At 34.1% G+C, this 21,322-nt stretch overlaps 3 protein-coding genes across 13 annotated transcripts; all 3 read right to left on the bottom strand.

Annotated features, from left to right (window-relative positions):
• Positions 1–8,560: 8,560 nt before the first annotated feature.
• LOC112287558 (uncharacterized) lies at positions 8,561–11,047 on the bottom strand. The gene is made up of 6 exons (XM_073536753.2): positions 10,907–11,047; positions 10,563–10,729; positions 10,245–10,373; positions 9,432–9,782; positions 9,246–9,315; positions 8,561–9,140 (listed from the first exon to the last, which is right to left on the bottom strand). The coding sequence occupies exons 1-4, from the start codon at positions 10,949–10,951 to the stop codon at positions 9,734–9,736; spliced, it is 390 nt and encodes a 129-aa protein (XP_073392854.1). The 5' UTR covers positions 10,952–11,047; the 3' UTR covers positions 8,561–9,140; positions 9,246–9,315; positions 9,432–9,733.
• LOC112287557 (uncharacterized) lies at positions 10,817–13,908 on the bottom strand. Of its 2 annotated transcripts, none has more exons than XM_024530644.3 (7): positions 13,766–13,908; positions 13,318–13,590; positions 12,869–13,048; positions 12,412–12,741; positions 11,950–12,227; positions 11,550–11,708; positions 10,817–11,370 (listed from the first exon to the last, which is right to left on the bottom strand). In XM_024530644.3, the coding sequence occupies exons 2-5, from the start codon at positions 13,588–13,590 to the stop codon at positions 12,012–12,014; spliced, it is 999 nt and encodes a 332-aa protein (XP_024386412.1). In that variant the 5' UTR covers positions 13,766–13,908; the 3' UTR covers positions 10,817–11,370; positions 11,550–11,708; positions 11,950–12,011. The 2 variants fall into 2 exon arrangements, with proteins under 2 accessions (XP_024386412.1, XP_024386413.1); XM_024530645.3 differs by having other exon boundaries at positions 11,950–12,224.
• LOC112287555 (uncharacterized) lies at positions 13,907–17,207 on the bottom strand. Of its 10 annotated transcripts, none has more exons than XR_002971330.3 (4): positions 14,940–17,207; positions 14,568–14,849; positions 14,185–14,438; positions 13,907–14,047 (listed from the first exon to the last, which is right to left on the bottom strand). XR_002971330.3 is itself a non-coding variant. In XM_024530637.3 (4 exons), exons 1-3 carry the CDS (start codon positions 15,960–15,962, stop codon positions 14,250–14,252), a joined length of 1,494 nt encoding a protein of 497 aa, XP_024386405.1. In that variant the 5' UTR covers positions 15,963–17,207; the 3' UTR covers positions 13,907–14,047; positions 14,239–14,249. The 10 variants fall into 10 exon arrangements, 5 of the variants coding, with proteins under 5 accessions (XP_024386405.1, XP_024386409.1, XP_024386410.1 ...); XR_002971332.3 differs by having other exon boundaries at positions 14,185–14,414; XR_002971333.3 differs by having other exon boundaries at positions 14,185–14,291.
• Between the last annotated feature and the right edge of the window lie 4,115 nt (positions 17,208–21,322).

Here is a 21,322-nt window from a genome sequence, read left to right as displayed (position 1 = left end):
TCTATTTCATTATTGATTTGGTAAATCTTGAGATTATGAACCTACCTTGTTTTATTGATAATTGAATATTGACATTTTAAACAACTTCAAATCTGATGGCCTAGCTCTTGACAATATAAATATAATCTCTTTTACACAAATATTTGTTGTATTTGTAGTGTCAATGATCTATGTATGGCATCAATCTCCATTAGTATTTGTTGTTGTGCCATAATTTTAGATAGCAACATAAAATTTTGTGTTATAAGTCATATTCTATAATTTTTTAAATCTATAATATCAGCCATTTCTACAATCCTAATTATTCCTTCAAATATTTGTAGATTCCTTAGTTCCACCTCTTATTGAACTCCAAGTTTCAAATCTTGTAGAAATCAATCCATCATCTCCACCTTTGAAACATTGCAAATTTGGAGATATAGAGATTTGAATCAAGAGACATAATCTTATATCAACTAAAATTGTGCAAGATTTTTTAACTGATCGCATATTATCTTTTTTGCATTGATAGGCCAAAATTGATTTCTAAACTTAGTCTCAAACTCCTCCCAATCACAAAATCTACCTTGAATTCTATAGCTTTGAACTCGATGTTACCACCAAATAGTTGTCGCATCTCTCAAATAGCTAATTGCATATATAATTCCTTCAGTGGTATTTGCTCCAGATAGTTGGAGGTATTGTTGCATGTTGAAGAGCCATTGACATATATCTTCTTGTCTTAAAGTCTCAGAGTATGTACTATACTTATTCAATTTCAGCCTAGTAGATATTATCTTCATTATCTTAGATGCTTCTATATTCCCTTACAAAGTAGCTATTTGGCCTAAGAGGTGCTATATTTGAGCTTCTATCTATGATTGCTCTGCCATATCTCCCATGTTGTAATTTTCTTGCTAAATTCTACTATTGTAATGCTTTTTCACTTTTTGATCAACTTTTTAGGAATAGATTGTGATGGCCTCAATATAGTATTTAATGTGACTATAATAATTAGCTTCAAACTAAATGATGGATATCAATACACTACTAAAGAATAATCTAACACTCGCTCTAATATCAATGAAATAAGACCAATCTATCATGAATGTCTAAAACTCTTCAAGTCCATAGCAATATAAAATCTTATCACAAAGCAAGACAAAATGGAAAAAAATAAAATTGAATAGAACTAAACAAAATAGGACACAAAGGATAAAATTGTATAAATAAAAATAGAATAAAATAAAATTGAATAAGAAAATATAAAACCAAATTTTATTAAGATAGAAGGTTCAAAGCCATACTTGGCTAAATACCTCAAAGGCCCTAATTAATCTTATTTATACTTTATTCTATTATCTTAGACTTTTTAGAACATTTTTAGATGATAGATAATTGCCTTAAATTCCTTCTAGAAGGTTTCATGGTGAATCTTACCTAAATAACTATTCTAAGCTATCTCTAGAATGTTCCACAGTAAATCTTATATGGTTTACTAATATAGTCCCAATTTTAGAAACTTCTATAACTTCTTCAGCATAGTTTCAACTATTTATCCCCATGTATCAATAATACAAATATCTTATCTATATCCTATTACAACTCAGCTAGTCCTTCTTCAAGCAAATTTATTTGCATCTATATAGAGATTATGTACTTTTGCATGCTGTAGCATTAATATGCCTCTGTCTTTCTTCTCTCAAAATTACTATACCACAAGAGCTCATTTCAAGTTGTATTCTAAAGATATCTCATCTACGAATGTTTGATTGTAGTATTTGGATTCCAATATTAGAACTTAAACAACGTACCATTGGAATTTATTGATGAAAGAGAATATATGTTGGTTTTGATTCATCAAGCATTATTAATATTATTGATCCATTAATTGACATATTATTATGTGCACTTTTTTAAAATTGATATTTTGAAGAGAACGTATTTCCATCTCTTCAAGGAAAAATATTTAATCAACAAGGAAATATAGTACTTATATTTGGAGCACCAAAAATGTTTACAATGAATCCTAATCTTAGAACATCTTTGGTTGAAATTGAAGTTGTTATGATTTTGTATCTAAAATGGATTGCAAATGAAACACCTAATGGCTTCAATGATGTACCTTGGATTAAAAGAATTCTAATTAATGAGGCTGAAAATAAACTTATTCAAATCATAATACTACTAATTAATGTATCTCAAATTAAAACATCAAAAACTAAAAAGACTCATGGATTAGATAAACAACCACAAAAGAAAAAAGCTATAACATGTAGTGATTTTGGTACTGTTTCTATAGAAGTTCCTACTAAACCTATGGAACTATCAATTAATAATGATATGTCAATGCAAATTATACCTTCATTATGCAATAAAAAAATCCTGAAATTAAGATGAATAAAACCAAGTTGAATACAAAATTATCTATTCCATATTGTGCTATAAATAATATTTCGAATAGACCATCTATTATAAAAGATGAATCATTTGTATTTATAATTGTATAAGCTCTTTCTTATGAGAAAAATTATTTTGAACCTCAAACTATCGAAGAAGCAATGTATTGCTCAAATTGATTAAAATGAAAAACTACAACTAAAAAAGAATATGTTTTTTTGCATAAAAAAAAAAGTCTTTGGTCTAATTATGGACACTCTTACTTTTCATCCTATGGAATATAAGATGATATTAACATATAAGCAAGATGCTAAGAATCAAATAACTTGTTATAAAGCTTGTCTTGTTGCGAAAGGATTTATCCAATAATTTGACATTAATTATGAATCCATATATTCTTCAATCATGGATTCATAACACTAAACCTATGTCCAAGCATACTTGTACAAATATAGATGAACATCTGCTTGTCATGTTACTTGTGGCTTTTCTCGAGAGGCTTGTGCTTTGTACAACCCTTCCTTCTTCCATATTGCTTCTGTTTCTATCTCTGGTCTCAACTGATTGTCTTCAAGAATCACTCTCCGTCTAAGTTTCTTCCCTCCATCCTTTGTCTTGTTTTTGTTTCTACCTCTATCCTCGACTTCTTGCCCTTAGAGGTTGCATTTTGCCTAAATTTTATTTCTTATATGCTATCTTATATATGCCCTATCAATTGCTCAATATATATATATAGTAGAGGTTGAATCTGATATGCATATAGGTTTGAAGTGTGAAGTTATGGAATTATGTCTGTTTGTGGATATATGAGTCAATGTATGTTGAAAAACATGGATGTGGTTAGATTGTAGGTTGAATGTGTGTGGCATGCAGACAAAGAAGTAACACCATGCTACTTGATTGTAAGATTTTCTCGTAAAAAAGAAGAGGATCTCGTCATTGTTGTAGTGAAAGTCCTCCTCATTTCTATTGTAAAGGTACTCTCACACACTCTCTCTCTATATATAGCATCCAATTTTATAGACCTTCATTTCCATTGCCTCACATTGATTTACTTTATAACTTGTACAAGCAAACAGGTGTATTGAGTGAAGTATGCAAGCATGCAAGGATGTGGATAGGGCTTGAATATAAACAACATAATATAGCATGTCATTAGAGTGAATGGACTAGTAGAATTATAAGAAGAGATATTGTTTTCAAAAGCAAAGATAAAGTCAAATGCAAGATCAAGGTAGCAAGTCCAAAGAGAAGATCCGAATTAGACAAGATGGTGAAACTAGAAAAGAATAATATTCTAGACAAAAAAATCAAGGTACATCTCTATCAACTCTATATACAGATCTCAAATCCTAACAAATCTCAAATCTAGACCCCTAATTAGGATCTTCAAATCCTAAATTTAAAAAAATTAAACACATAATTTTAAGAAATAAAAGCATTTGTATAGGTCTTTGTAACAATATATGCCTTAGAAAAATTTCAAAATTGACAAAAATATAAAAATTGTGAAATATTTAAGATCAAAAATCCATAAGACATCCTTATAATCTTAAATTCTAAATCTTAAATCCTTAAAATCCTAAATCCTAGATCTTGAATCCTTAAAATTCTAAATCCTAAATCCTAAGCTCTTAAGTTCCTAAACCTTAAATCCTAAATCTTAAACTTGAAATCTAATCAAAGATATGCATTTCCACAACACTAACTAGATAACACTCTTAGTATTGATATTATTTAGAAGTAATTACTTATAAAAAGGTATATTTTTAATATGGATTAATATATTGCAAAAAAACTTATTAGAACCATGGAAAATAAAGTTATTTTTGTTGAGTAGGTATCAATTATAATAAGCTCAGATGGTGGTGCACAGAAAGGACAAACTTTTAAAACATCAATAGATGATCTTGTTAAAATATGAAATTCAAATGCTAATAGTGATTTGAAAAATGATCTTGATAAAGATAAAGAAAAGCCTATCAATCATATTGAAGATGAAAGAAGGGATAAGAGTAAGAAATAAAGTGAGGTCCAAGTCAAGGCTTCTTGAATCTCAAGATATTGTCTAGGATTATAAAGTTGAATAAGAACGGGTATGAATTAGAGAACAAGACAAAGAAAGAAGAGACAAGGGACAAGAGCGTGATGAATAGGAAAGCACAAAGGAGTGGCATTATAGCCAGAAGGAAAGAAAAAGGGACATAAGTGAGTCTAAAAATATCTAGATTGATTGATGTAAAATAATTGAACTAGTATCTTTTTTAAATACTCTTTATTAAAAGATCCATGTTGATTTGATGCAATTGATTATTTTATTACCTTCAATTTATTTTTGAATAAGTTGTAAATCATTTTATTCAAAACTTCCACTCATTTGAAGTGGCTCTTTTGAACCTCTAGATCTTATTTTTGTGAACCTATTATTCATAGAATTGTCTTTTCATGTATATGAATTATTTTAATTTTTATTTGCAAAAATGCTTATAGATGTATCTTTGGTTTATCTCTACTTAGAAATGATTGTTCTTGTCTTTTTTTTTAAAAAAAAGTCGTGATCCTACTGGATGAATACTTGTTATCAAGGAATTGATAATAGGTGTGTAATATATACATGATAGTTTTTTCCACCAGCCAGCAATTGTAGAATGGCCTTTGCTATTTGTACAAGAGCTTGATGCACATACTTTTGCAAAAAAAATATAAATACTAACCTGTTGGATGATGCTTTTGAGACTATTATTTACATTGATACTATGAGGTCTTTTAACAATGGTGCTAGTAGGATATTTTAATTACAGTTGTTATTGCAAACATCAGATCTGTCCTTAAAGATCAATGTATATGTTGGATGAAGCATCCATTTATAATAAAGCTTAACTAATGTAGAGTTAGCTTTGCTTCTTTAAACTATGGCTCTCACTTTTTTTTTTTTTTTTTTTTTTTTTTTGTCTTCAAGTCATGTTGAGAAGATTTTATATAAGATAAATCCTCAGAGTAAGGGATAGATTCATTTCATACTCATTAGCAATGCAATAATTAGTAACTAAATAATAAATATGATTTGTTCTATACAAGGTTTGTTTAACAGATCTTGAAAGACAATTCTCTTTTATTGGTGGTACTCAATCATTGCAAGTATTACATTGTGGTGATCACCAAAGCTTATTGAATGTTTTTTGTGTTTGATTGTTTTCATAGAGTGGGATTTTCAATTGATCCAAGATAGAGATCAATCTCAATACTATCATCAATAACATATTTAATGAGATTCAATTTGAAAATAGGATATCCATTTTGCATTAGTAGAAGGACTTGGATTTTTTTTAGTTCAAATTAGGCATGCAGTATATAAGCTATTTGATCATCATAGTATAGTTTTTTACACCAACAGCACTGGAAGTATTTTTTCCATTGTGCTATTGTCTCATCACTATAAATATTGAAACTTAATAAAATACTAAACCTTAATCAAAAGATAAATGTGATAAATTTCAAAAATTGATCTCATATGTTTGATATAACCCTGAACTTTAGGCCTTTTGTAGGACTCAGATACAAAAAACTTTGTTTGCTTTATTTTACATAATTTTGATATTCTAATTTAACAGCTCTCAACTCACAATCACAACCTTCATTGACTTGGCACAACCGGATACTATGACTACTAGACATATTCTTTAAAGAATTGTTAACAATCTGTATATCAATCTATATAGTCCATATAGCTTGCTCAATTCCATCCATCTCTAAAAAATGACAAGAGCTTAACAAAATCTCAAAATGAATTTACTTGCAAGTAATGCATACAATTATGTACCAACACTCTATCTTATTTGATAATGAGCAACATCGATAATCAATGTAGTAGTAGATATTCTAGGTGGACTATTGATGCTAAAGGTTATTTTTTAGGTACTTGTGAATGAATGTTTTATTTTTGTGTTATTCCAAGTTTAGTAAGAATCTTCTTAATAGCATCATTTTTATTGAGTTTAAGACTTATTCGACCAAGTTTGTAGATTTTCTTGTCCTACTTTGATAAGCACTAATCAAACCATAGTTGCAACTTTTTGGTTACTCAGTTACCACTATCAAACATGGTTAGAAGAAAAAATCCATCTTTGTGTGGCAATCAATTTTTCCAAGAATTTCTATTCTTATATCAAACAAAAGGTATATAGGAATTCAATGGCAGCATTAACTTTACGACATTAGATTTATTCCTTCTGTACAAGTGCGTAAGACTTGGTATAATCTCCTTCTCGATGAGTACCACTCATGTGAAGAAGCAGTACTAGTTTGTCATGTGACAACATTTTATTACAGCAATAATGGAGCTTTTAATTTCAAAAATGATTATTCTAGCTTCCTCTCAAAGATTTCTCTACAACTCTCTTGCCAAGAGAAGATCAACTACGTGTTTGATTGTGCAAAGGAGAGTGCTTCTCCTTCCCCTCTTTTCCCTCCTTTTACCTCTACATGATGACAGACAAGCAACAAATACTTAATGTATGTATCGAGTCCAACTCTCTCTCTTTCCTCCACATGACAATAAACAAACAATAAACATTCAGTGCATGTGTCCAATCCGAATCTACAAAATGAAAAGAAAGGGAGGAAAGGGAAGAGAAGAAGGATGGAGAAAGAAAGAGAAAAGGAGGTAGGATTCCCTCACGTGGACTGAATTCTAAATCTTAAATCATAAATCCTAAACTAGACAATTCATGTTACTTTTGAGATATATCTTCTGGATGTGATAATTATATATTTATATGGTTTTCTTGTTGCACATATTTATATAAAAGTTCCACCTGATTTAGAAACAGGAATTCCAAATGCACTTACTCTAGAACAATATTATGATATTAAATTACACAAGGCCTTGTATGGTCTAAAATAATTAGGATACATATGGTATCAATATCTTCAAGATTATTTAATTACAAATAAGTTTGTAAGTGATCCACTAATCCCTTCTTTATTTATCAAACAAGATAAAATTGGTTTTATAATTATTGTTGTATATGTTGATGATCTTAATCTAGTGGATACTAGATCTGTATGCATTATAGCTACTAAGTTACTTATTTGTGAGTTTGACATGAAAATAGTAATAAAAATAACTTTCTATATTAGTCTTCAGATTATACATTTCACAGATGGTAGTATTTTTTTCTACCAACTAACATATATTAGATGAATCTTGCAAAGATTCAATATGATTGATGCTTATCCATTATCAACACTAATGATTAGACATGGTCGTGATGGTCATGATCCATACTATCTATGCAAAGAGGAGGATGAAATATGAAAAGATTAATATCCATACCTTGCAATAATTGGAATACTTTTATATTTAGCTACATCTACAAGATCAGATATTACATTTGCAATTAGTATTCTTGTAAGACACAATGCACATTCAACACTATAATATTGGAATGGCATCAAATATTTATTATGTTATTTAAAAGACACTGAAGATTTGAGATTATACTATACACGATCTACAGATCCAAAATTGGTTGGATATTTTGATGTAGGATATAAATCTGATATTGCAACAACTAAATCTCAAACAGGCTATGTACTCTTAAGACATGGAGTTACAATATCATGGAAGTTAGTGAAACAAACTATAATTGCAACTTCATCCAATCATACAAAAATTATTGCCTTACATGAAGCATCTCTGGAATGTATTTGGTTGTAATCAATTGATAAATTCATTCAAACAACCTATGGACTTTCATATAATGATTCTCCAACTATCTTGTATGAAGACAATAGCACTTGTATTATACAAATGTAAGTTGGTTTCATTAAAGGCAATAGGATAAAATATATTGATTTTAAGTATTTTAGTTATATCCATGACTTGGGTACTGATCAAGTACTTAAGATCAAGAAAATTGAATCTCCAAATAACCTTGTTGATCTCCTCACCAAAGCTCTTTCTTTGTGCAACCATCGTTGACTTACTTATGGCATTGGCATGCAATGATTTGCTTTTCTTAAATAAAAAAATTAATGAAATCTTAAAATGATGTTATACTCTTTTTCCTTTATCTATAATTTTGCCCTTAAATACAATAAGGTTTTTCTAAATAAGATTTTAACAAGGCAAGTGTTGTTGATCTTGTAAGAAATATATATATATATATATATATCATAATTCTATGTAAATTTTATGTTATATAAATATTATGACAAACAAGGAAGAGTGTTGAAAGCATTAAATGTAGCCAACACTCTCTATAATACTAAAGCTACAATGTTTAGAATGTAGTGGGAAGAAACTATTTATCTTCCATTTTCTTTGTATATGTGAGATAACCACTTCAATATACTTCTATGTGTGTGTGTTTTTTTAGCACACATTACTTCTAATTACTCTTGTGTCTCTCCAAACAGTATCATTGCAACTCAACTGAAGGCTATGCCCATGTGGGGAATCAGCATGTGTTTGTATTGAGTAGCAGGATTCCCTAACTGTGTGCTGGAAGCTTGCGATGAGTATTAGTCCGACCACTGTCATTTAGTCGACTTCGTTATCACTCCCATGGCCGTAACAGGTCTAGCATGGCAAGATTGTTGACTTGGCAATCCAAGTAGCAAAATAAAATAGATCTAGAGCTACAATTATTGTGTACACTCTGTGTTGCCCATTTTGGTCCTCAAAACGCACATCTCTGGGAGACCGTGAACATATTTAGTGGGGAGGGATCTCAGCGCAACGGTTCTCCGTTCAGTTCCTGCTCACAACCAAGTACACAGGGATCAATACTGCCGTCACGGATTCCTCTGAATTCATTACTCAATTGTAAATTTCTCTTCAGAAGGAAGGTCCCGAGAATTACTTAGGCATGCACAATTGAGTAGAGTAGGTGATTGAAGCATTTATGCAGATCATACACGTGTGCGTCGTATCTGAACAAAAAACATGCCGAGTTAGAAGTGTGATAGGATTATTTGAACAAAACCGTTTGATCTCAACTTCAATAATAAATTTTAAGATTGTGAGTGGGATGTGGAATGGAACATACCTATCCGCTCAAAGCACTTAAAAAATTGTTGAAACATCAGCTATGGCGAGGAAGGTCACACTTGATAAGCGATTGCTGTTTGTGTACAATGGTGGTGTTGTTTTAAGATCGGACACCAACCACATTCCCCAGCTTGTCGGATGATCGATGGACAGCATTCAGCATCACTAAACGGAACACTGAATTTCGGTATTTTCCCGATCTGTAATGCCATCTCTCTAGAGGAGATCTCCTGGTTATTGCCTGTAATGTAGAGAGCTACGCTCCTTGCGCATGCAACTTACAACCCATCTCCGCATCGCTTAAAGACGCCCTGAGGTGGTAACAACTCTGCCTGTTGGGAGTGTTGTCCTGCTCAGATGACATTGAACAAGAGCTTTCGACTTCAGCCTGGTCTTTTGGGACCAACATTCCAGAACCTGAGCCTGCTTTCTAGATCACAAATTGTTCTCATGGTGGTCTCTAAATGGCATTACATGTTTTTCTCATCCTCCTTTATCAAGCAACATTTGCGGGTGAGGATAAGTGTTGGTTCATCCGCATCGGTCTGCACGCGGGGAAGGTTTTGAAAGTACTGGTAAATGAATCCTAAATGAATTCAGGCTCATGAAGGTACAGCCAGTTATGTGAAATTTGGAGAGTGTTACCTCTATCTTTTACACTACAAATTTACAATTCTTCAGAGGTTGCGGGGAGTGGCAACTGCTGCCCATTCTTAACAAAATTAGTCCCCATTCTCCAGTAATTGTGAGCAAAGACCTCTAATGCTTACTAATGGAGCAACCAAGATGTAATTCATGTGAAAAAACAAACCGTAGATTGGAGAATGTTGCTGATGCTATGTGCTCAATGCGGCTCTCCAATCCAAGCAGGCGAGTGTCATTCGCTGACTCGTGGCCTCCAACCAAAGCACCGGTGTGCTCGGTAATAATCTCCATTTTCCTGCGTTCATTTCTTATTCATTAAAATATTTGCTGGTAACCACCCTACATAAATTTTGTAAAACTTGACATGGCTTGATTGTGAATTATCATCCAAGGCCTCAAACACTTTCACACGGACAGGAACATCCTGAAAAGTGACGTGGTTTCACAGAGACAAGCAACAAAAGGCAGGACAGCAAAAGCGCACTCCTCCAGTGCTTCGAGACTTTGGCTTAACGATCCCAGTCCTGGTCTACGGGCCGCGGCACTATTCATGTACTCCACCCTCAAGGACAATCCGGGAACTGGCTGACCAGGCACACGATTAATGGTTCGTTCCAGCACCGCCAAACGGGATGCAATCTCTCCAACTGCCTAGAGGTGGACAAAAGAACATCCACATCTCAGTGGGGGTTTAGTGTAGAATTGTATCAAGAGTTCCAGCTTCTCATAACATATTAATAAGCAAAATTAATGATTTTTATCAAGCAGATAGCGCTACATTTTCGGCGAAACATGCCAAACAATAAGATGGAACTAGTATTACACAACATTGCTTGTGCTCTCGACGTTTCCAAATGGCATATTCGGTTGCATTGTGAGTTAACTTGGCAGTGGATGCGGTCACTGTTCTCGACGCGCTCATGAAGATCTCGCAGATCTTGTCCAATGTTCTCCATAACTACATTGGACGACACATGCTCCTTCAAGCCTTCTATTTTAGACTCGGCAATGTGAGAGATACGCCGTGCGAGACCCTCATCACAACTGAAGCGCTGGAATTTCTCCTCAGCGCGCTCCACTTTGCAGAAGAGGTCGTTTACAACGCGCGCAGCAGCTTTATATCGAGGTAGCCAACTGCCAACAGCTTTTGCAAGCTCACTCGTGGTCGACCTCACGTCCTCCACAATGTGTACCAGACCTATGTGCGCCCCTTCACACTTCTTAACTTTTTTTCTCATTTCTGTATAATCTCCACAAGTGTCTCGCACCCTCTTTTCTACGACTTGCACAACCTGCAACAACAGTAATTTAGCTACATTGGGTAAGTGTATAGGTTGCACTCTGTACACTGCCTATGGGCTGGACACTGTAATCCCAAGCTTTTGTCTTCGTATCCTCTAGCAAACCAGCATATTTTTTAAAATTAATGTCACTCAAAGACGCAACATTCTCATGAGGAAAAGCTACTAACCTTATTAATTTGACTGATTCTGCCGTTCCAATGCTGCTCCTTCTCGTCGTTCTCCTGTTGCTTAAGGATCGGGCGCCTTTTCTTCTACTTACAGAAGTGCTCTCTGTAATCTTGGATTTCCTTCACCATTGCAGCGACACCCGAGATTGACTCCTCCGTCTGAGGTGAAACGTAAGATGTTTAGTTTGAAAAACAAAAGTGATTGTTGTCACTCTTCAGCTCAGCGAAACCAAGAAGAACAAGCTGTGAACCCTTGATATCATGAATACTGGGCTCTACAAGTAATCCTATACCTGTCACGGAATAGCTGCAATTTGGAGTAAGCGCAGAGAATATTGAGATAAGCTGGATTATGGATTTAAAAAAAAAATTAAAAAAAAAAAAAAAAAAAAAAAAAAACCTTTGAAATGGGGTTCTTCAGATCCGACTGGGCTGAGAAGCTCTTGGGAGACAACTTTAGGCTTAGGTGATCGTGCACATATGTTCCACGCCGCAGCATCTCCTTTTCCAGTTCATCTGTTCTTCCTTAGCTCTGAAAATTTCGACATTCAATGTCTGTTTCCAGTCACCAATGGCAAGCTCAAATTCTTCCCTGAGACGATCCTGCGCGATGTGACTGTTCTTGGCAGCAAGTTCTCGCTCACGCTCCAGCTCAAGTCTCTCCTTTTCAAGGACCTTCTGCAAAACCATTTAGAAATATACAGTAAATATAGATTCCAATTCCATCTTAAATTATGTCACTCTTTTCCACTAGGACTTCTCATCTCTTCAGAATATTACTAAGAATTTAATCAAGGATTCATCCAGCTGTAGTCTCAATCATGATTATCGTTAGCAATGAATATAGGTATTCATATCCTACCTGGAATTGTGAACTCGTGTGCCGGACCTTAGCCATCTCCACATGGTAAGTATCCAATATTTCAGTCACGGTTTCCTTCGCTTTCATCGCCGAGGATGTTGCATCTGAAGCAGCTTGCGATGCTGTGCCACGCTCGGTTTGAATTGCCATGTAGGCTGTCAATAATCTGGAGCTTTCTGATTCCGAGTGATCTTGCATTTCCTGTTGCTTGTGTAGTGCTTCTTTGACAACAACAAGAGCGTCTTCTTTCTCTTTCTGTAATTCATGGCTTATCTTCCGTGCTTCATACATAGCCAAGGTCACAATTTCCTTCTCAACTGACAATAACTCCTGCACTCACAATCAATCTAACAATTCACTTACCACATTGTAGACTAGACACTGGAGCAATTTTAACTCAAGTCGCCATGTCAACGATTCTCTAAAACTTGTCCTCAACTAGAAATGACGAATATACCTCGAATTGTTTCATCCTAAGATGGGTATTCATCATCTCGTTGTTGATACTTGTGGACACATCCATTAATACATTACTCGCTTTAGTCGCAGACCTGGAAGCATCGGCAGCAGCAGCTGTAGCCATCTCTCGCTGCATCTCAACGGCTGAAATCATTTGCATCAGATCCTCAGCACCTTCCTGCTCAAACCCCACGGCAGATAAGATATCATTCACCCCATGTCTTTGATTCATGCTGATTGAACAAGTTCAACTACCAGCTCAAAAAAATCTGAAAGTCTTCTGAAAATCTGAAAACTTAATTCCGTACAAAGAATGATCCATTAAGTTACGTAAGTTCGATATATGCTAAACTCTTCTCAGATCTCAAGATTTACACCACATTATTCAGCGAAACTTGAGTTTCAATCATTGAAATATAAACCAACTATAAACAAGTTCAAATGTACCTGCGTCCGACCGAGCTCGTTTTTGCAGTTATCAAGGTCCCGCTTTAGAGCTTCGGTCATGAGGAAAATTCTCTCGTGAGTATTCTGCAACCACTTCTGGACATCAAGTTTTACCACGTTCACTAATTCAGTCTTGCTGCTAAAAAGCAAGTCTTTGACTTGCCGTTCGACTAACTCACTCTCCCCCTCAAGTGTCTGCTGTACAAGGCCGCGCTCGATGTCTACCATCTCTGCAATCTCGGCTCGGAAGTGGTCCAGTTCGTCTCGAACCATCTGTCAAATATCATACCCAAGATCATAAACTGCGCATCAATCCCAGATGTTTATGTGTGGCAAAAAGGAAACGTTTATGAATTGAAAGCCGACCATTTTAAAACGTAAGAAAACTAAACATATCACAATACTTTCACTCTAAACGTAAAACTTTTGACTACTGATTCTCTCTAACCTGTTTAGATGCCAAGTCAGAGCCTTCAAGTTGCTGTTTTCTGAAATCATTCTATTGGTTTTCACACTCCCGAAGACGATCTCGACACTCAAATTTTACATTCAGTACATCTTCTCTGACTTCCTCCAACCCGCCCAAGAAGCGCTGTGACAAACTTTCCACTCTCTCCGTGATCAATATACGCTCTCGTCCACCTCCTTGCAAAGCTTCCTTCTGGCGCTCCAAATCTTTCGTCTCTTCTTGCAACTTTGCTAGCCCTGTTCATATACTCTCCAAATCCACCTACAAGTACACATAAGAGTGTGAACCTTAGAGGTCTCCTTCAGACTGCAGTTAACCCACAAACAAAGGTTAGCCATACAAGACACACTTCATCCTTTCCGTTCTGGTATCAAGAGGATGCTTGAGAAGACCACTACCTTCTTCCGAGTATCGATCTTGTTTCAATATCGGTAAATAGGAGGCTGGGTTACCTTCATCAGAACTAAGTCTTTAGCTTTGCTTCTTGAACCTCACAATGATGAATCTGAATTAGAAACAACGACGTCCGGTATGAAAGATGTATCTCATCCTTCATCTCTACAGAGCTTTTGGTATATACTTGTGACTGAAGCATCTTCTCTACCATCTCCTCCACCATCACCTCTACCTGAGTTGTAAGACCCATTAGACCCTGCCGTCATTACATGAACGTAAGAGCAGACTCTACGTCAGCACTATCCTGCTGATCTAGCAACAGAACATCCAGGAGTATCAAGCTGCCTACAAAATAAAGCATACAAAAACTGAAGCCTAATTGTACCTCATCTCTTTCTTGGCGCCGGATTCTCTCCATCTCTGCCATGAGGTCACCCAGCTTTACCTTCATTTCATTGCGAAGGCTGTGCTTTGCCGCAATGATCTCGTCATCCGATTTATCTTTCAAGTTTTCAAGTTCCTTCTCTAATCTATCAAGATGCTCACGCCATCCCTGTCCATCTGCATCCAACCATACTTTCATGCACTGCACTGAGCCTTTCAACTCGCCAAGAGCTCGCTGCACGTTGTTCATAGTCTCGTCCATCACCTCTGAGGACACCTTAGCCTGCAAAATATGTTAAATTGTCGATGTCCATCCTCAATTGTCAGCTGCAAAAAGTATGTTTTAAGCAGCTAGAATAGAGGAGCAGATTACCTGGAGGTCACTGAGGAAGGGAGGATACGAGAGCTGGTCACTGAGCGTGGTGATCATGTGGTGAGACTTGTCCTGACGGGCAATGGTGTTCGACTCAAATCCCGAGCCAAAGGCAATATTGTCGGAGTTCGATTGCGACAGTTTCGCCTGCGAAGTTCCCAGCTCTGTCGGATGGGCAAGAGATGCGAATAGCGCAGACGACGACGACAATCCAAATCGGTTGTTCATGAGCTGGGGCGACGAGCGAGGAAGCACCCTTGGGCTGGAGGGGTTAGTACTAGCAGGTGAAAAGACCGCGGACGCAGATTCACATGGTGACGTCGTTGAACAGAGACCCACGCCGTGCTCCCGATCATGTGAAACTGACATTGCTCTGATATCCTCACAAGTGAACTTCTCGTGATGCTCATGCCGATCGGCACCACTTCCAACGGCGTTGTTAACACTCATTAACGGTTCAACATTGGAAGCCCCCAGCAGGGAATCGGGCGAAAAACTCCTCAGCTTCTGAATGTAGTGGGAGAGCGGAAGGAAATTCGGAGAGGTTGATGGAGAACAGTCACTTGCAGCGGCGCAAAGACTCTTACATGACGATGAATCAGCACCGCCAGGATTACTTTCCTGCATCCCGAAAAGATGCCTTCCCCTGAACTTGCCCATGCGAGGCGAGTGTGGAATGGTTGCAAGAAGTGCCATTTCTTTCCCTTTGCCGCCATTATCACGTGAGGAGCTCTTTCTGCTACGTTTGAGACAGGCAGCGTCGCTAGTCGCTAAGTCTATCCCTTCCACCAACCGTCGCTGGGACTTCCCAGCCAACCCCTCAGCTACCTCTTCTCTGGTTCTAGAACCAATAGCTTTCTCATCGAGAAGTCGCATGAGTCTATAGAAGCGCTCGCACCCTACGGAAGCTTCCTGTTGTACACTAGGCGCCAGGAAAGCACGCTTGTTGTGCTTGACGATGGACTCGCAAGAAGCCTTTCCAGATGATTCTTTTGGTTTACGCTCCAACGCCATGGTAGGCATTCGAGTTCGTGGTTCGGACGGTGGTCGATTGTCCGCCTTTCCCTGTCTACGCTTTGACTGGGGAATTCTTACAAGACCACCACCGTTAATAACCTCATCTGCGCCTAATTTACCAATCTCCCTCTCTGGCTTCCCAACAAAATCCCCTTTCCACTCCCGCAACCCAGTGCCCCGAGGCCCATGCCGTTGATGATCCTTCGTTCCATAGTAACTGAGTTTGACGCTGCCGGACACACTGCTGTCATCGCCATATCCAGCTCGGGAACCTTGAGGACTTTCCTCGCTGTTTTCACTAAGCCTGCGTTCCTCAATGGCGTTGTTAGTCCGCACTGCACCCAAGTTGCCGTTTCTCTGTGAGTGTTCCAAAAGAACATCTTGGCCCTCGGTTGAGCGCGTCTTGCAACTCGTAGCCGGTGCAGCTAGTGGTGGCTTTGAATGTCTTCTACTTTGTTTCAACACCTTCCGAACCTAAGTTTCTTCGATGCAAAGAATTTACTCTCCATTCAACACAACTCGTGACAAACAATTGGAAAAAGACCAACAAGGATTGTTCAATGCACCAGCAACCTTCCAACACACGGACAGCAATTCAAGCAACACTTGCCAAAAACAAGTTAGGTCTGCATCTTGAGTTCTATCCAGTTGCACCAAACACAACAATCACTACGAAAGATTGGAGTACACAGTTTCGAATGACAAAATTGAACACCAACTTTGCGAATTGCCACTGAACCCAAACAAACTGCATCACGAACATACTCAGTGAACCATAACCTAAAACTAAGTGAGAAGATATGATGTATTTCCGACGAAATTGAATGAACACGAAATTGTTGGACGAATACCAAGGACAAGCACAGACACTATTAGTCCAGTCGTTGGCTGCTTCACCACGTTTGCAAGATCCAAGACAATTGTGACAAATTGCTACACCCAAACTTCAACATCATCAAACCCGAGCTTACCCTTAAAAAACTCATCGCAAGACAACCCACATAAAAGACATGAAACCGTTCACAAACAGACAACCCACAAGCTATGAATCAAAGTCAAGCATGCCCACTTCCACACAAGTCCATCCATGGCCTAAAAAATTCACCCGATCATCAGTAGCACAAAAACCTTACCACAGTTGCACAGCATGAGCTGTGAGAAAATGAAGGAGGTCAGGCATGAATCAAAAGGAAAAGCAGAGAAGTTGCAGCACACAAGAGCAAACTAAGAAGAATGGACTATGGACTGCTGCCCAACCGTTTTCATGGCCATTAGAAAGTGGTTGGTTGGTCAGGAATCAGTGCAGTTTAGTTAATAGTTAACTGGGTCCTACCCAAAAGAAATGGACTGTTTACTTAACCATAATCTACCACTATTAATCATTTTGTTGTTGTTGTTGTTGTATCAGTTGGATGATTATTCAAGTAGAAATGTTAACATGAAGTACTCAACCGCTCAATTTGTCCAATCAGGTTGTGGGGGGAGGTGAATCTAGGTGGACAACTTCATCACCATTTTGATATTGTAGTCATTTAATTGCAATGGATTAAACTTAGATGGAGTTCCCATTGTGTTGATGAAGGCATTATCATCTTCATGTCTCTTGTCAACTTGCTTGTGTTGATGAATGCATTACCATCTTCATGTCTCTTGTCAACTTGCTTGTGTTGATGAATGCATTACCATCTTCATGTCTCTTGTCAACTTGCTTCCACCATAGTAGTACATTTTTGTAAGTGCAGTTTTGCTTTGATGTCATCTTCTTCATTTTATTTTATTTTATTTTATTTTTTGCACTTGAATCTTGAACAAGCACAATATTGTGGAGGTGATTGAACATATAAGCATTGTATTTTTTTTTAGCTTGTAATTTTTATGTTGTTTCATGGTCTTTACTGGTAATGTGGAGAATATAATGCATGAAATTTCTTTAGTATTATTTTTGCATGGTTGGTTTAAATATTCATAATTTTTTAAAAAAAAATAAGCAAGAAATATATTTTTGAAGAATTTGAAAACATCCTAATCCATTTTGATTAATTTTAAAACAATTTAATGTTACTTGTACTTTTTTCAACTATAATGGACGTGAAAGACATTTTTTAAATTTGAAAAAAAAATATTATAAATAATATAAGATTAGATTTATTTATAACATTAAAAACTAGTATGCCCTAGCAATTGAGAGGTAATACCTTACATTATAAGTTTGGCAAATGCTTTTTATATTGCAATAAATCAACAAATTTCTTGGATCACTAACATATTCTTCTTAAAAAATAATGTTTCATAAAAATTTGTATAACTATTCATCTTTTTGATGCAAGAAATATAATATTTTTTATTGAGTTTAAAAATAAATGTAAAACATAACAACTTGCATTTATAAGTTGCTATTACATATATATTCTTTGGATCTTAATATTTTTAACAAATTTTTGGAATAATTATAATAAAATATAATATTATTAATAGACTATATAGATGTAGAAAGTATTTGAACTTTAATGTAATGTTTTTTTATAAATGTTTGCATATTTTATCTAAGTTTTATATGTATTAGTTAAAGATTGGGTTTAAATTCTTATTTTATATTATTTCAAAATTTTATGAGAGACTTCTAATTGTCAGCTTTAGATACTTCTTATTTTTTCTAATATCAAAATTAGAAACTTATTGCTAGAGAACTTTAAATAAGAATTCTATATTTTATACTTTAGACTCTTTATAATATTGAAAATTTAATTTTTAAAATTATATATATAGATAATGTTGGCACTTCATATTTGTGTCTTATTTTTAAAATCTTGTAACTATTATCAATTCATTGTAATTGTAATTGGTTTAACTTAAATATACAATTTTAATTCAAATTTCTTTGCTTGTTTACTTTTTAAATTAAGGAAAACAAAAAAATCGTGAAAATGCCAAAGGATTCATTATTTGGCATTTAAAAAATTATGCAAGCAATATTTAAGCATATTATAAATTCTATATCAATTAGTAGTAAAGGAAGACATGTTTATTGATTAATTAATTTTAAAAATTATGATGGCAATAGTAAGTATCTTTGATTTAATCAAAACTAAAATTAATTATTTAATTTTTAGTAACTAAATTTTTTTCATATATTCTTTTAAATTATTTATTTATATAATTGTGATGCAAACAATAATTTTTGTAGCATTGCAAATATTACATAATTATACATATCAAAAAAAGAATTAAGAGTTATAAGCCTTCAAATCCTTATCTGTTACAATAATATTTAAACTTCTCTATTTTGGCTATCCAACAGAAAATAGGCAAAGCACAAAAAATTAAAATTTTGTTTTAGATGTATATTAAAAATTAATAAATATTTATCATAAAAATTCATTAATAAACCAAACTTCTTTTTTATCTATCTTTCATTTAGGAAAAAAAAATATATATATTATCGGGGAGTATAAAAAGTATGAAATAAAAGAGGTTTCTGTATTTATTATTATTATATATTCTTGTTTAATATTACGATTCTAAAATAATTAAAATTAATATAAAATTAAAAATAATAAATCTTAATATGCATATATGCATATATAATTTTTATTTCTTAAAAAACCTATAAATGTTTATTAAAATCATAGAGTGGCATCATAATTTGTAATTAAGATAGAAGATAACATTTAGAAAAATTTAAAAACTATGACAATATACACCAACAAAAAAAGTTCGTAGTGCTAAGAAAAGAGGAGAACATTCATTATTTCATTTAATTTTCTTCTATTTTGAATTTTAAAAACATACTCAAAATACATATATATATATATATATATATATATATATATATATATCATAAGAGCTTTTAGAAAGAAAAAAACATGGAATTTTTTGTTAATATTTTCTCCTCTAAAGTTCCAAAAAAAAAAAAAAAAAAAAAAAAAAGTTAGATCCAAAGACCTTGCAAAAAAATTTATAATCTTAAAATTGTTCCTGAAGAAGTCCAGGTCTAAACTTAGTATTAGGTACTACCAAAATAGTTAAAACATATAGTAGATTCAACAAAATATCTTGTAGCATAACAAAAGTAGCAAAATAAAAACAAAGATATAAACAAGAACAATTGGAAGAAAAGCTTAATTGTGTGAGAATATGTTAAATTGCAATAAATAGTTGTGGTAGAAATTATGAATCTTGGCTTTCATTTTTAATTAAAAATATTTACAATAATAATTTATTTTTAAGCCAAAATCGTTTTTTAACAAGAAAATAATTGTGGTTATTTAGTGTGTGTATATATATATATATATATATATATATAATTTAAAGTAAAATTTGTAAGATTTAAGTGATATAGTCCTCTTGTTTTTGAAGTCTTGACTTAATTTTTTGAAATAATGATACATTATTTATTTATTTATTTATTTTTAATAAAAAAATGTTCTTTTTTAAGAAGTTTTAAGTATAAGAAGTAATATGTTTAATACATATTTTATCAACCATCTACAAATCTTATTTTTTTAATATATATATATATTAGCACATAAACTAATGCTACTCTACCAATAGTAGAAATTTATGACATAGCTTATTACTGAAGTCAACATTGACATAGATTGATATTATTTTGACTTTCATCCAATTTATTATTATTTTTACTTGTATAATTGAAGACAACAAATTGTTGTGTACTAATACATTGTGCGTACAACACATTATATAGTCAAAAATCTACAAAACTCATGCATGCACTAACATACTTATAGTAGTGAATAAGCATTTCTAAGGTGCATGTGGCAATTTTAGAAAACATGCCAAAAAGCACAAATCAAGTCTAGATTGAATTGTACCTTAATACCTATCACAATTAGAAAATAGGTAGAACAATCACACACATAGACTACCAAAACAAAAAATTAGAAGTAATTCGAAGTGCACCAAAATATCTAGCAAAGCCAAGATCAATTAGGCCTCTTTTATTAAAGTTTTGTAGAGAAAATCCTAAAAGGAGTACAAACTCTACAACAAGCATATAAATCAAGCCATGTATTAATACTGTAAAATATGCTAATTTGCAATGATAGAAGTCACAACACAATAACCTCTCATCTAAAGGCTTAATTTTAAAAAGATGATTTTTTAAAAGTTTTTAGAGTACTTAACATAGGAAAACTTACATTATTATTGTTTCTACTAAAGATTATTTTATTAAGAAAGATTAAGATTTTTTTATTTTTTATTTTTATCAATCCTAGCACAATTTACCTAAAAAATACCACTAATCCAACATGCACATCATTTTTGCCAAAACATCTTACCCAAAACATTCTCTCAAATAATTCCACCCCAATTTTGCTTCATCAAAACAACCTCTCTAACATAAT

This window comes from Physcomitrium patens, chromosome 10 (assembly GCF_059467195.1).
Source record: "Physcomitrium patens ecotype Gransden chromosome 10, ASM5946719v1, whole genome shotgun sequence".
Classification (NCBI taxonomy): Eukaryota; Viridiplantae; Streptophyta; class Bryopsida; order Funariales; family Funariaceae; genus Physcomitrium; species Physcomitrium patens.
This window is presented reverse-complemented; position numbering and strand designations above follow the sequence as displayed.